The sequence below is a fragment of the Protopterus annectens genome, chromosome 1.part2 (assembly GCF_019279795.1).
Source record: "Protopterus annectens isolate FY-2018-M chromosome 1.part2, PAN1.0, whole genome shotgun sequence".
Lineage (NCBI taxonomy): Eukaryota > Metazoa > Chordata > Ceratodontiformes > Protopteridae > Protopterus > Protopterus annectens.
This window is the reverse complement of record NC_056727.1, coordinates 809,735,761-809,751,069: the sequence shown is the minus strand read 5'-3', so window position 1 is coordinate 809,751,069 and position 15,309 is coordinate 809,735,761. Positions and strand designations below refer to the sequence as shown.

At 35.9% G+C, this 15,309-nt stretch overlaps 1 protein-coding gene across 2 annotated transcripts in view; it reads left to right on the top strand.

The window, feature by feature from the left end:
- The window catches only part of RASGRP3 (RAS guanyl releasing protein 3), a 1,166,392-nt gene that overhangs the window by 751,617 nt on the left and 399,466 nt on the right, over nt 1–15,309 (top strand). For both annotated transcript variants that reach the window (XM_044058961.1, XM_044058951.1), the window contains one exon: nt 15,013–15,288. In XM_044058961.1, coding sequence (XP_043914896.1) covers nt 15,013–15,288 — 276 coding nt within the window. The remainder of the gene's footprint in view (nt 1–15,012; nt 15,289–15,309) is intronic.

The window sequence follows — 15,309 nt, the reverse complement described above, 5'->3', positions numbered from 1 at the left end:
CTTCTAAAGGCTTCAGTTAGCTCTCAGAATCATGAAAAATAATCTGTGCTATCTTTCAGAAAGTAGGCATGACCTTTGAACCTGTTTCTCTTCACTGAACTCTAACAGCCAATCAGATTAAAGAATGATCATTTGAACTGTGATTTCATTCATTTAGCAATTATTTTTATCTAAAAAGTCTTATAAGCATATGTTTTACTGTAAATAGTGATTTATTTAATCTGAATTACATTTATATTTAATTAAGAATTACAAATATGTTTCTGACAGTGACAGTTTTAAATTCATCATTTTCCTGTCTGCTTTAATGAGGCCTGTATTTACTCATAGTAGCAAATAATTATTAGGATTAATCAATTTATCTTAGTCTGTTTAGATAAAACAATTTTAAGAAATGGTATATAGCCTCATGTTCTTAGTTCATGAATACATACTATATTAAATGTAATTTTTCCTTTTGTATGTTTTTAATGTACATGCAGTTTCCCTTCTGCTTGCTATTAACCTGCCGTAGCTAGGAATTCTCACTAGATGTCATGAGAGGGTCAGCTTGTGGCTTCTATGAGAGATATAGTAAGCCTGGATTTAGTTTATCCATGCAGAAAGTTGTTAAAATATACAGTTTTATTGTTTTCAAATTTAGAGTTTTTAAATTGTCCGTAACAGTTTTAAAAATGCATTTGTCATAATGAATCAAAGAAAGCACTTTTCAATTTTACTGATAATAGCAGTCTCCATCAAATGATATTTAACATTATATTTATTAATGTCAATGGACTGAACAACCCCATGAAAAGGAGTAGTGTCTACAAATATTTAATGCTACATAAAGATTTTGCATTCATTTAAGAATCCCACCTACTAACAGAAGATCTAAACAAATTAACCTTTAAGGGTTATAAGATTTTGGTAAGTTCAATCTACAACCACAAGAGAAGAGGTGTCCTAATTTTACACAGGAAATCAATGAGAATTCCACAAATAGTTAACTCGTACTCAAGCAATGATGGTATGCTTACTTTAGTCATACTAAAACTAGATAAAAAGATGTACACTTTTGCAAACATCTACTGGATACTGAGTATTGGGACGAAAACTGTGAAAAAAACATTTATACACCATAACATTAAAGTCTAAAGGTGAGTAACTTATTAGCAGGTGATTTTAATTGTATATTGTCCTCCACTGATACTACAAGCTCTAAGCCCTTCAAGATGTCCCCTATTGCCAAGCACTTGAACAACTACATAAAAGACAGAAACCTAATTGACATTGATGGTATAAATATATTATCCTCCCTGAAGTATTCACACTACTCTTATAGATTTGGCAAGCAGATCAACACAGAGAAAGTCTTTGGAACCAGTTCTTTACTGGCCAAAACTGATAATGTAGTGCTGACATTATGCCCTATGTCTGACCACAATGCTATCACCTTCAATGTAACACAATACTGGACCCTTAAACTTCTGCCAAAGACTACCTGCTTATCTAGTAACAGTACAAGGATTTAAATAATGGTTTCTAGATGAAATAAAGCTTTACCTAGACGTCAGTAATAATAGAGAGGTTTCAGATATTATCCTATGGGACACTTTAAAGGTAGTCTTACATGGTAAAGTCAAATGTTGATATATAAATAAAAGAAAAGAGTGGAATAAAAAAACTGGCAGACATACAAAAAGAAACTGATGAATTAAAACTAAATCTTACATCAAATTATTTATTTATTTATTTATTGACCAGGAAAGTCCACTGGGCTTGAGACCCATTTTCAGTGGAGGCCTGGGGAGAAAAACTCCAAGTTACATGAAAATCGTTACATGAATTTGTAAGGAAACAAAATTATAATTATAAAGCAAGTAAAACAATACAGAAAACTATCTAAACAGCAAATATGTTGTAAAAATGCACAATACAGTAACACTGGAACATTATCATGTAGGGAAATTATAAAGTTAGAGATATTTAACAATACAGCTCAATTTTCTTTTGGGGGGGTAGGAAAAGGGAAAGATAGAATTAGAGAGTTAAACTTAAAGGTAAGACAGATATATAGTTAGAATCTTATAACTAGATAGTGTGAATAAGTAGATTATAGGTGGCATATATTTAATGGTAGTATTAAAAGAAGAAAGTGATGGAGAAAAGAAAATGTGTGAAGATGGTTGTATTGATGTGTGGACTATGATACTAAAGATTAGGGATAACTCATATGGTGTAACAGTATGACATATATAAAAGTATATTTGCTATGTGAAACAGTTTTGCTAGATTAAGGAGGCTGTGGATTTGTGTTGCATGCGCAGCTGGGGTTATCAGTGAGATGTTGTTTTAGTTTTCTTTTAAAGGAGATTATGTTGTCTAATTCTGTAACTGATGATGGGAGGCCGTTCCACAGCTTAGTTATGGAATGGGAATAGAGATAGCTACCTACTCTTTTACTAGGTTTTGATACTTTAAGTAGGTGTTTGTTGTTAGAGCGTAGATATTTGGATGGGACGTAAGGTTCTATGATATTTTTCAGGGAAGGGCAACACTCGGGTTTATAAATTAGTTTATGGGCAAAGGTAAGTTGTGTGTAATGTAGGTAATGTCCAAATTCTAGCCAGTTTAGTTCTTTAGTGGCCTGGCAATGGTGGGTGCGATTTGGTTGGGCTGATGCGAATTTTGCAATCTTATAATAACAAGACTGTAGTTTGAGTTGCAAAGAGTTGTGGAGATTGGTGAAGATAGGAGACCCATATAGTAACGTTGAAAGGAGAAGACTTTTTGAAAGTTTTATTCGGATAGATTTGTCTAAGTATTGTTTGTTTCTGTAAAGTTTGCCTAATTTGAAATGAGTCTTTTTTATTGCGTTATTAATATGCAAGTCAAAGCTAAGTTTGCTGTCAATAGTAATTCCTAGCAGTATGGCCTGATTTACTAACTCTATTGGGGTTTTGTTTATGGAGAGTATAGTAAAGTCTGTGGGAACAGGTTTAGATGCAAAGATGAGTAGTTTAGATTTATTAGGGTTAAGTAATAGCTGTGATTGGTTTAACCAGAGTTCTATGGATGTAAAGGCCTTTTGTGTTAACATTTGGAGGTCAGAGAAGTTATTGGAGGTACAGATAATGGTTGAATCATCTACATATTGTATGGTAGTACAGTCAGTGGGAACTTTATTTAGGTCATTTATAAAAATGTTGAATAGTAGAGGTCCCAACACTTTCCCCTGGGGCACTCCTACATTATTTGGGAGAAAGCTAGAGAGGTTATTCAGCCATTTTACAGATTGCTGTTAGTTTTCCAAGTAACTAGTGAACCAGGTTAGGGTGGCATCAGAGCATCCTAGTGAGTGGAGTTGCTGGGTAAGTTTGATGTGGGAGACTGTGTTGAATGCTTTTGAGAGATCCAATAACAGGACTGATGTAAGTAGGTTACTATCTAGGGCGTTATAGATGTAATTTGTGATGGAGACTAGGGCAGTAATGGTACTGTGGGATGGTCGAAAACCATGTTATGAAGGGGATAGTAGGTTGTTGCTGGTTAGGTATTCAACCAGCTGTTTGTGGATGCATTTTTCCATTATTTTAGATAGAGGGGACAGTATGGAAATGGGTCTAAAATTAGATAGGTCATGAGGGTTTCCACCTTTATGAAGTGGGGTGATTATTGATTTTTCCAGAGCTGGGGGACTGTGTGTTCTGCAACTGATCAGTTTATAAGGATACTTACTGGGAAACATATTGCCTTAGCACTAATTTTGAGGTATTCTGGGGGTGATTATCAGCGGATAAGGAGCTTGGTTTCAATTTGCCAAGTAATGTTTGTATTTGAGAGGTTGCTACAGGTTGGAAGTTAAAAGATGGTATGGAGCTGATATTGCTTTGAGGTATGATGGATGGGTTAATGGGGGTTGGGTATTGCCTGCATTTACTAATGTAAGGATAATATCAATAACATTTTTATTAAATATTTCACTGATTTCAACTGGGCTTTTGTCTGGAAATTGAGATGGGTTTTGGGTGCTGCCAGGATTTAGTAATGACTTGACAGATTTCCAGAAAAGTCTGAGATTATTACTGTTGGTGTTTATTTGTTAGGAGAAGTACGTCTTTTTGTCCTGATTAATGGCCTGTTTTGCTTTGTTTCTAAGTATTTTGAAGGCGGTTTCATTGGGTGGACTCTTATATTTTCTCCATTTGTGCCATGCTCGGTCTCTATTAATCAGTAGTTGATTGGTTGATTTAGAAAGCCAAGGAGCATGGTTATGTTTAACTCTCTTTTTTCTTATGGGGGCTATGGAGTTAAGGGTATCTAGGAAGACAGTATTGAAATAATGTACAGCTTCCTCTAAGGGAAGATATTTCAGTGGGTTCCAATTTAGTGTTTGTAATAGGTTGCAAAAGTGAGACTGGCTAAAATTGACTAGATTTCTGGTATATTTGTATGAATTAATGCTTGGAGTGGAGATTGATAGTCTGTGTATCAGGGCTTAGAGTGTTGGGAAGGGTGTTGGGATTGGAGTAGTACTGTGGGTGGGATACTAATATCCAGTCTAGGGTGGATTCAGGGTGATTGTTTGTTGTGTGTGTTGGGGTTTGTATAATTTGTGTACATTTGAACAGATTGATGGAGTTTGTGGAATTGCTTTGTATTAGTTTAAGCCAATTTATATTAGTGTCACTGAGGGTGATGGTTTCATTTGAGATGTAGTGGTTAGACCATGATAGGAAGTCTTCCTGTGTTGGGATATTCGAACCTGGAGGAATATAAATGGTGGCAATAGATATTTGTTTATGGTTGCTGAAAAATAGTAATGCTAATAGGATGTCCATATTATTGAAAGTGGGAATGATTTTTGGGTGGGTTACTATGTTTAAGTGGTTACGATATATTAATGCCAGGCTTCCCCCTTTCTTACGAAGTCTATCTTTTCATAATATTTGATATCCAGGGGGAAGTCTTTTTGAGTCAGATATCTGGGGTTTGAGCCAGGGTTCTGTTAGAGCAACTATATCAGGTGTATACTGTGTAAGCCATGCATGGAAGTCTGCTACTTTGTTGCAGATACTATGGATGTTTAATGTCACGATGCAAAGGTATTTTGGTGTTTTCACTGAGTGTGATGTAGAGTTGTTAATATGTTGGGTGGGAATGACAAATCTGCATTAGCTGACATATGTAAACAGATCAAGGAATACCAGCGTATCATGCAGCATAAAATATCAATAAATCTGGAAAAAAGCAGGTTACAATCCTACTCAATTAATCCCAAGAGTATGCACAGGATTCCAACTAGATCTAAACTCTTAAATGAAAAAAGTCATATAAAAGAAATGATATACACTAGAAGTAATCAGATTATCAAAGTTACAGATCTAAAAAATATCTTATGTTTTAAAAACCATTACAAGAATATTAATAATAATAACTCATCTACAAGTGATAACAAAAGTATAGACAGCTTTCTTGCTAATAATATTCAAAAGAAGCTATCCAAACACAATATTAATAACATAGATAAACCATTTTCCTTTAAAGAATTAAAGGAACAAATAAAAAATCTTAAGGCAAAATAAGACACCAGAGCTGGATGGTCTAATTCTGGAATTTCACAAACTCTTACCTGATAACATCTTAAAAATCTTACTCAGTGCATTTCAAGAAGTTAAAACTACAGCAAATATCCCCCCTCATGGAAATATTCTATCATCTCCCCCATCTTAAAAACAAATAAAGGGCCCAACCTTTGCACATCATACAGTCCAATTTCTTTGCTTAACATTGCTTACAAGATATTCATGTCTATCTTAGCAGATAGATTAAATAATATTCTTTCAGTATTAATGCATGAAGACCAAACCGGGTTTATCAAAAACAGTGAGGGGGGCCTTGCCTGCAAATACCTATACTTAATTATTCTGAATTTTGGGATTCAAGACATTGAATTTAGGAAGAATAGCAATTCATCATCATTGACAAGTATGTTGATACACACAGATGGATTTAGAAATGAAAACACTTTTTTGCCAAAAAGTAAGCCATCAGCACCCCCCATAGAAGACTATACTCCCACTCCCTCTAACTAATTGTTCCTGATCTGAGGTCCTAGAACATCAAAGGAAGGCTTCATCTATTGTTCTTGTTGCTTGTAAAAATTGTGCCCCTATCTCCCTGGTTGTACAACCTTAAGCTTAATATAATTTTTCTTACAATAAAACATAATTTAAAGTTTTCCCATGTTCTCAGGCCTTTAACTGTAGTCATTCTGTTTACAGTTCCGCAGTTGCACTGAGTACTCTCTTCCCTATATGAAAAACACAAACTCAAGATTGCTAATTCAGTTTAACCAAAATTTATTGGTAATGCAACTCAATCTTTATTAGTAAATCTGTGTATCTATATCTATGTGTACCACACACTCACACACACACACACACACACACACACACACACACACACACACACACACACACACACACACACACACACATTGTACGTGTGTGTGTGTGTGTGTGTGTGTGTGTGTGTGTGTGTGTGTGTGTAGAGCATGTCTATCCACATACACACACACACACACACACACACACACACACACACACACACACACACACACACACACACGTATGTGTATATGTGTAGAAAGAGCTATATCAGTATATCAGCATTTCTTAACTCACAAGTGGTCACAAGGCTCTCTCTAAAAGCACCTCAGTGAAACCCCTTTCAAGCACTACCATGATTACTGCAGGGGGTAAGCCGTACGTGTTACCTATGTAGCACATCAATCTGTAGTGCTTGCTAAATTGTTTTTCACAAAACAGTGTATCAACAAATTGTGAGCCATCAAATGACACCTATCTATATATATATATATATATATATATATATATATATATATATATATATATATATATATATATATACACATATATATATGTGTGTGTGTGTGTGCATGTACGGAATTTGAACAAAACACCCAAATATTGACATTTACAAAGTCAAAAAAAAATAATGACTTTGCAAACGTCAGCACGCTACTATGCATACACCTATCAACAGTCTTGGCACATGCAAAACTTAAAATTAAAAATAATAATAAAACATAATTTTTTGCACAGGGGCAAGCCCCCCCTACACCCCCTGCAAATTATATATAGTAACTCAAGAGTTCTCACTGTCACAGGAAAAGGGGATAATTCCATAACCCATGAATTGTGTAATCTTGCACACCTGTCAACTACCTGTTTAGTTGATCAAATTTTGGCAAAGGGCTTCTTCCTTTAGGAATGGGATTTGGCTGTCTGTACAGAGTAGGTCACACCTGATGTTTCTAGGTGAAATAAAAGACAGGGGGGGATACTCAGGGTGTCTTTGCTGGATAATCTGAGCTAGGTGCTGATGCCTACAGTCCCAAGTAGGTTCAGCTGATCCAACCATCTAAAAGGTTAGCCTGATACAGAGTTCTATTCCAGGGGGTGGTCTTTGTGTATCTAAAGGTGAGGGTAATGGGGACAATGGCTGAACAGACAGCATGAGTTGAAAGGTGTGTCTGAGAATTGGAATCATGTAATTTGGAAAAAGGCTGCAATAAAAAGGAGGTGGTGATGTGGAAGAGGGGGGAGGAAGAGTGCTGGAAGGTATTAAACTGGAACGTGGGTTGAAAATCATTCTGTTTAGGAGTGACAGGATGCTGATCATGGTAAAGTGGAAAACTCCAAGTACAGTACTTCCTCAATATATAAAGTTTTTCAACACAGAGACAGGTAAACTTATGAAGAGGAGAATAAGTGAGGTGACAGATGATATTATAGAAAATGTGAGGTGCAACTGGCCTACTGTGACTGCAGTTTAGTAGGCAAAATGTTGATATATACATTTTCCCGTATTTTAGATGATGAGGAAGTGTAGTTGTTAAAAGAAGTAGGGACTCCACCTTTATGTATGGAAACAGATGTAATTGTTTCTTGTACAGTGGAATATTTTGTCTCATTATGAACCTCTTTATAAACATCGGAGGTTGGTATAATGGTTAATGTGTTTGCCTCGCACACATAAGGTGCAGGGTTTGATTCTCACATGGGGTAACTGGCTAGGCTTAAAATGACCCACAAGGGCAGTTAGCCTAGTAGTAACCCTATGAAGAACTGAGGTACCAGTGAGTGTGACTAATCTGTGGGGGATATTAGCAAGCATTGGAGAGCCAGGTTAAGTACTCTGATTAGTTTACAAATATAAGATGTATAAACTGCTTCAGTTTTAAAGCATGCAGGATTATTGTGGTGGGTCGAAGTTAAAGAAGAAGAGAGGAAATTGTCATCAACTTGTGTAGAGAATAACAAAAAAATAACTGACAGATTTTTCATAAGCAGATTAATTATCAAGCTAAGGGGAGGGTGAGAGAGACAGAGTATAAAAATGGGACAAAGGTAGAGATATTGATTAACTGAACTCACCTTTTATGATTGTTAAGTTGTTTTTGTTAAGTAAGTGAAATTTTTTTACTTACAAGAACTGCATTTTGACTTTACTTCTGGCAACAAAGCAAATTGAAATCAGTAGTGAGATGTGTTTTACATTAGTCACCCTATAAGTAGCCCCTAGCAGTCTTGGATGTTTGATTTTAGTTGTAATCCAATACAAATAATATGCATTTACTCTTTTATTCTATAAAGGTCCAAATTTATTAAAAGTAAATAAGTAGAACGTAGCATCATTCAGATGAAGTCTATGAAGAGTGGTCTGGTTGACCCTAAACAGCTCCAGATTAAGTGCTGAAAAAAGTGTATATATTAATGTTTCATGCAAATATACACCAACTAGTAAAAGGAAAAAGATCAATAGATGTTTTAGGTGACGATTGCACTCAGTTAAGCATTTTATATGTGCCATTTTGTTTTATATGTCCTAGTGGCATAAGAGATAAGATGATTGAGGTCAAAGAGATGAAGAATGGATTAGAGATTCAATGCCTAGATTCAATGCAAAATTAAACCCCCATGGACTATGATTTCAGGGTTATTACGCAAAGTTAGGCATTACAAACTTTCTTCAGTTACAGATTCACTTTTTCTGGAAGTATATAGATGCATCTGCCAGCAGCTGGATATTTTTTACACTGACTGTAGCAGATTCCCTGTGAGGAGATTTATTTACCTGAACACTGCATGGGTAGCAGAAGAGACTGTACCAACTACACCAGTACTTTTGATAATTCTACTATGTCTAAATACAGCATGACCAGGAGGTGACATATAATCTTTTGTTTTTAGTCATGACACGGACATTATCTGGCAAATAAAGTGAAATCCAGCAATAAAGTATGTGGGTGTTATTCCTAATGCTGCATGCATTAATATGAGCATTTTGGTTTTGCTACGTCTAAGACGGGCTGAATTGTATTTGCCTCTGGTAAAGGTGCAGGGTGAGGGTGAATGCAATATTGGCAGGTTCTGATAGGTATACACCATGAAAAGAGCATTTGATTTTGCAAATGAAAACATTTTTAGAGTAATGTAACAAGTAAATTTTATTGGATAAATGAATGTAGTATTGGAAAAAATGAACAGTAGTGAACTGGTAGTTGCAAATTTTGAATCTGTAAACATTAAACAGTTTACATATGAATAAGAGTAAATTAAGTTAGGAAATGCAAAATACAAAGGTAAGAGATTAAAGTTTATTTTGCAATCGTTTGCATTTTTGATCTGAGTTAATGTGTGACAAAGTATAAAATGTTTTGATATCTGACTATTTTGGTAAGTTAGGGGAATAATCTGCTCAGACTGGAAGCAGTATGTAGAAATCTTATCTGTACTGAATTATAATGAGTTAAGAAAGTAAATAGGTATTTTATTTAAATGGTTTAATAGTAGTGTGTGCGTGTGTGCGTGTGTGTGTGTGTGTAATAAAAGTTTAGTGGATATAATATTCTGCTGTTTGGAAATTAAAACATTTTGGGGGTTGCATGTGTTTTTTAAATTGCAGTAGCAGTTATAAACATAAAATGACCTGGTTGCTGTTGCTAAAACAGTAAAAAATTATGATAATTTTCTACCAGTCCTGTAAACACATCTATTTTACTGATGATAAGTGCAATTAATTCTTTACAAAGTCCAGTAAAGTAAACTAAACTGAAGAAAACTGAAAATATTTGAGGCACTAACAGTACAAAGAAGGCATTTAACAGCTTAAAAAGGAGAGCTAATCTGCACTGAAAACTAGCCAGAACCAAAGGGATCAGTCTGTTGCTTTTAAATGGCTTGCAGAGTCCATGGGAAATAAGATGCCAGCAGTTCAGTGACTGAAGGGGAAAGGCTCACATTTGCACGTTTATTTACTTATTATTTATTTATTATTTAGTAACTGATAGGTGGGCTGATCCAAAGACCCTTTTCAGCCAAATCCTGAAAGTAAAAAAAAAAAAAAAAAAAATCAAACAACATGAATATTCAAGAAGCATACAATACTTGAGCGATCTCAGAGTTAGTATATGTACTTAGCAGGGGGTGTAGGAGTGTAGGGGGACTCGCCCCTGCTAAAACACCTGCAATTGGTTTAGTCCACTCTAATATAATCTCCAGAGCATTCACAAAACGTGTTGATATTTGTGAATTCGCTGTAATAATGTTGATTTACTGGGTGTCAGCATACTGTCCATTCAGTTGGATGCCTGGCACCTATATGTATATATATATATATATATATATATATATATATATATATATATATATATGTGTGTGTGTGTGTGTGTGTGTGTGTTTGTGTGTGTGTGCATGTATTATATATATATATATATATATATATATATATATATATATATATATATATATATGGGAAAATATTAAGTAATGAAACATGGTAATGTTGACATCTATTTTGCCGACAAACTTTGGTCAACAGAATAGATGGTCAGCAGGTGTTTAAGATCAATAATCCCTGCAGTATGGGAATAGGTCCTTTACTCAGGAATTGGACACTCTTGCAATTAGTAAATATAATTAGCAGGGGGAATGGGGCAGTGCAGGTGGTCTTATCCTCCTGTGAAGATGAGGATGTATTCTTTGCTTGCTCCAGAGTTAATCCTTGGAGCATGTGCAGTACAGTGTTGACATTGCCTTGTCGACATTAACATGTCAATATAAAAAATATCAGCATTTACTATAGTCGAATCAATATATACTGCAAAACAAAGTGAAAATATTCTAATAATCATAGTGGTATATAAAGAAGTTGAAATTAGTATACTGAGAAACTTACAAGAAATGTTAGCCCAAAAACAGATAAAAATATAAAAACAAAAAATCTAGGCACTTGAGTAAAGACCTCAGAACACAGTGATTACAGAGCGTGTGATAAGCAGGAGAATGCAGAATTCTGAACCTAGTTCTGCTGATGTAAAGCACAGAATGTGAGTGAGGGCAGACTCTGAGCAGAAGGACGTATGTAAAACTGGCAGTACATTCTGATATGACTTGCCCTCTGTACTGGGATAGTAGCATAAAAATGAAAGGAGAGAAAAAGCAACATAAATGAAAAGAGAGCACTCATCAGGAGGCCTGTGCTAGTAGCAGATAAAGTAAATCAGAAGGTGCTTTATGTTTAGAACCACCCTTTGGCAGGGGAAGATACAGAAGAAGCTACAGTAGCAGTGTTTTGGTGGAACGAGAAGCTATACCTTCTACACTGAGGCAAGTTACTGAACAAAAGTAATCCTGATTTATCGGGCTTCAAGTAAGACACATAAACTTTGAAAAGAGAGAATGTGAAGATGATACTTAAGTCATGGAATGCAGAGCATAACGAAGGTTGCAGAGTAAGATACTAACCATAGCAATATCATGATTTTACTCATATTTTGAGTTAAAATATGACCTTTTATGTAGACTAAGTAAAGAAAAGTAAGAGTTTTGGAATGAGCCATTAATGCCCAAACTGTATAGGACACTAGTAATGAAACTAGCCCATGGTCACATTTTTAGAGGTCTCCTGGGAATGGACAAAACTGGGGAATAAATACTAGTCAGATAATGAAAGAAAGAGAGAGAAGACTTGCCTGCTTATCGCTCTGAATGCCAAAAAACTGTACCCCATCCTTGGAAGAAAAGTCTCTTGATCCCATTGCCTCTCATAAAAGTATATTTTGAATGTATTATTATGGGTGTTGTGAGGCCATTAGTAAAATCCGGCAATAGTATCAATATATACAAGTCATAATGGACTGTACAACCAAATTTCCAGAAACAGTCCAACTATGCAAAGTTAATGCTTCTGCCAGGGAAATTGTATTGTTATTCTTCAGAGTGGGAATCCCTAAGGAGATACTAACTGCCCAAGGTAGTTAAAGACATTCATCTACTCTTTACAGACCAATGGATTAGTAGAAAGCCATGCTAAGGTAAGTTACACATCCATATGGGAAAATGAGGACCAGTTGTTGCCCAAACTACTGTCTGCAATCAGGGAAGTGTTTATTGCATGTGTTTATGTGGGTTTGTCTGTATATCTGTGTGTGTGTGTGTGTGTGTGTGTGTGTGTGTGTGTGTGTGTGTGTGTGTGTGTGTGCGTGCGTGCGTGTGTGTGTGTGCGTGTGTGTGTGTGTATCTTGACTTCAAGGTTATAGTAGCTGTTTTCTGTTACATGCAGATAGGTGTTTCATGCTGTTATCTTCCTGTCCCTTGTTAAACTGCCTTATTTCCTGTTTGTGAAGTTTATTTTTTCACATTTCCTGGCTCCGGGATTCAGTCCCATGCATTCAGCACATCTCCCCACAAACACTGTTCAGCACTCGTTGTTTCCATATCAGGTGCAGGTTTTACGGGATCAGGTTGCTAGCTCAAGGCCCAACCCTCCTCAGAGGGTGCACCACACACTCACATTCACACACTTACACCTAGGGCCAATTTAGAATGTCCACTCCACCTACTGCATGCCTTTTGGAATGCGGGAGGAAACTGGAGCAGCCAGAGGAAACCCATATGAATGGAGAGAGGACATGTAGGCTCCACACAGAAGGCACCCCAGCCAAGAATCGAACTGGAGAACCTCTTACTGTGAGGAAACAATATTAACCGCTGCACCACTGCACCATCCATTACCATGCATTCTTTCACATTTATCAGGATTTTTTTTTTTCTTTTTTTGGATGGTTTCTACTGTTTCTGATCAAGTAATATACTTAAATTTGAGCTTTCATGTTTTCATTACTGTAAAGAGAGTTTAATATGTGTTACAATACTGATTCTTGTTTTGTTCTATTTATTTTTATTATTGGTTTCATGCATACTTAGAAATGCATTTGAATTGCGGTGTTCTGATGTTTGGTGTTGTGGTTAACTGATTTACATTCTTTCTTTTTGAGGATTTCTGTGTTTGATGTTTTCCCTGCTAAATGATAAATGATTTTTCAAGATGATGGCAGCTTGTTAGATTTTGATGTCTTTGAGGGAGCAGAGCTCTGTAACTGAATGTGAAGTCTATGTGGCTTGACTAGCTTTCGCCTGTATACAGAATATATTTTATATACTAGTAGCTGGCGTGTGATTTGGTCAGGATTACTTGCTCATTTTATAATATAATATAAATAGATAGATAGATTTAGATATGTGTGTGTGCGTGTGTAAGTATATTTTATACATCCAAAGAGGAAGAGAAAATACATAAAACCTGTGTGTTGTATTGGAGGTTTGACTTAGGTATACAACTGTACTATTGCAACACTGATGAGATCACAAGCTGTACGTTCATGTGATAAAAGTGTAGTCTCTTCCGCCTTGTTAGGGCAGATTTGAAATTGTATGTGCATAGCAGTCTAAATTGTGATAGTGCTGTTTTTCAAGCTGAGAAGCTCACCTGCATACTCATTGGTCATCAGCTGCATTTCCGGTGCCCAGTAGCATAACAATTATAAAGCATTACTATAGAATTACTGGTACTTACATATTATCGCAACCAGATTTGCAACCTGCGATAATTTGTTGTGGTTTTTCGAAAAAAATTCTGTTACCCTTAAAAGGGGTGTGTGAAGAAATAATTATTAATGTGCCTCACTGTGTGTGAGGCAGGAAAAGGAATAGAGATCACTTTTTCTATTCTTGGGTGGTGTACTTTTCTGATGTAACTTGTTTTAGCATGAAATTAATGTGACTGCTGCTTCACACTCGTCCTTATCCAATCTCATCTTTCTTGACATTCTTAACGTATGGCAACTTTGGATGCTCTGTAAGTCATGTAACTGTGAGTATTGTGTAGACCCTGTGTTTTACAGCTCACACTATCTTGCCATGGGAATGGCAATGCTGTTAATACCTTTCAGTGAACTTTCTAACATGTTCAGAATTGCAAGTCATGCATTTGACAACATGTCGGTTAGCTGTAATATTACTTTTATTTATTCTGTTTTCCACATACTTCTTTTTGTGTAAAAACTGTAGCTTACAAGATTTATAATAAAGATGTACAAAATGTAATAAAAAAATCAGGTCCTTCTTCACCAGACTCGGAAGCAGCACGCATGTTTATTGCATTATTCATTAAGTTAGATCGGGAAAAGACGCTTCCCAGGAAGTAGATTTTTGCCATTATTCCTCTTCCAATATCATAAGTAATGTGACAGAATATTAGCTATTAGTTTACACACCCCTTTTCATTTTGTGAATAAATCACAAATAATCACACGTCACGAATCTGGTTGCAATAGTACGTAAGTACCGAATTACTTATGTAGCAGTAGTTGTCCTTTTTCCTGTCAGTGGAGTGGCCCCACACATTTTAGACCATGTCTCAAAATCTTGTTCACTGGCTTTCTTGACAAGTACACCTGCAAAATAAGAAAGAGGTCAACATTTACTTTTAGGTCAGCCCTACCGTGTGAAATGAAGTATCAGAATTGTGCAGAAAAAAATAGTTGAGCAGCACAGACATAATTCTGTTTACCAGAGCTTTTGTCCTCCACATGTAATTAATAGCAACTATTTACACGCACTAGTGCAATTAACATTTCTTGTCTTAATCTTATTTTAACAGAACTGGAATGAAATGACAGAGCTGGTCTCTTTCCACGGTAACTACTGCAACTATCGTAAGACCTTTGCAGAATGTGAAGGGTTCAAAATTCCAATTCTTGGGGTTCACTTGAAAGACTTGACAGCTGTCCATGCAGTTTTTGCAGACTGGATCAATGAAAATAAAGTGAACATTGTAAAGATGCAGCAGTTGCACGTCACCTTTAATGAGCTCGTTTCACTTCAGAGTGCAAGTTCCCAGTTGGATCCTAATATGGACTTGATCCACTTACTCACAGTAAGTTTCACTTTTAGTTGC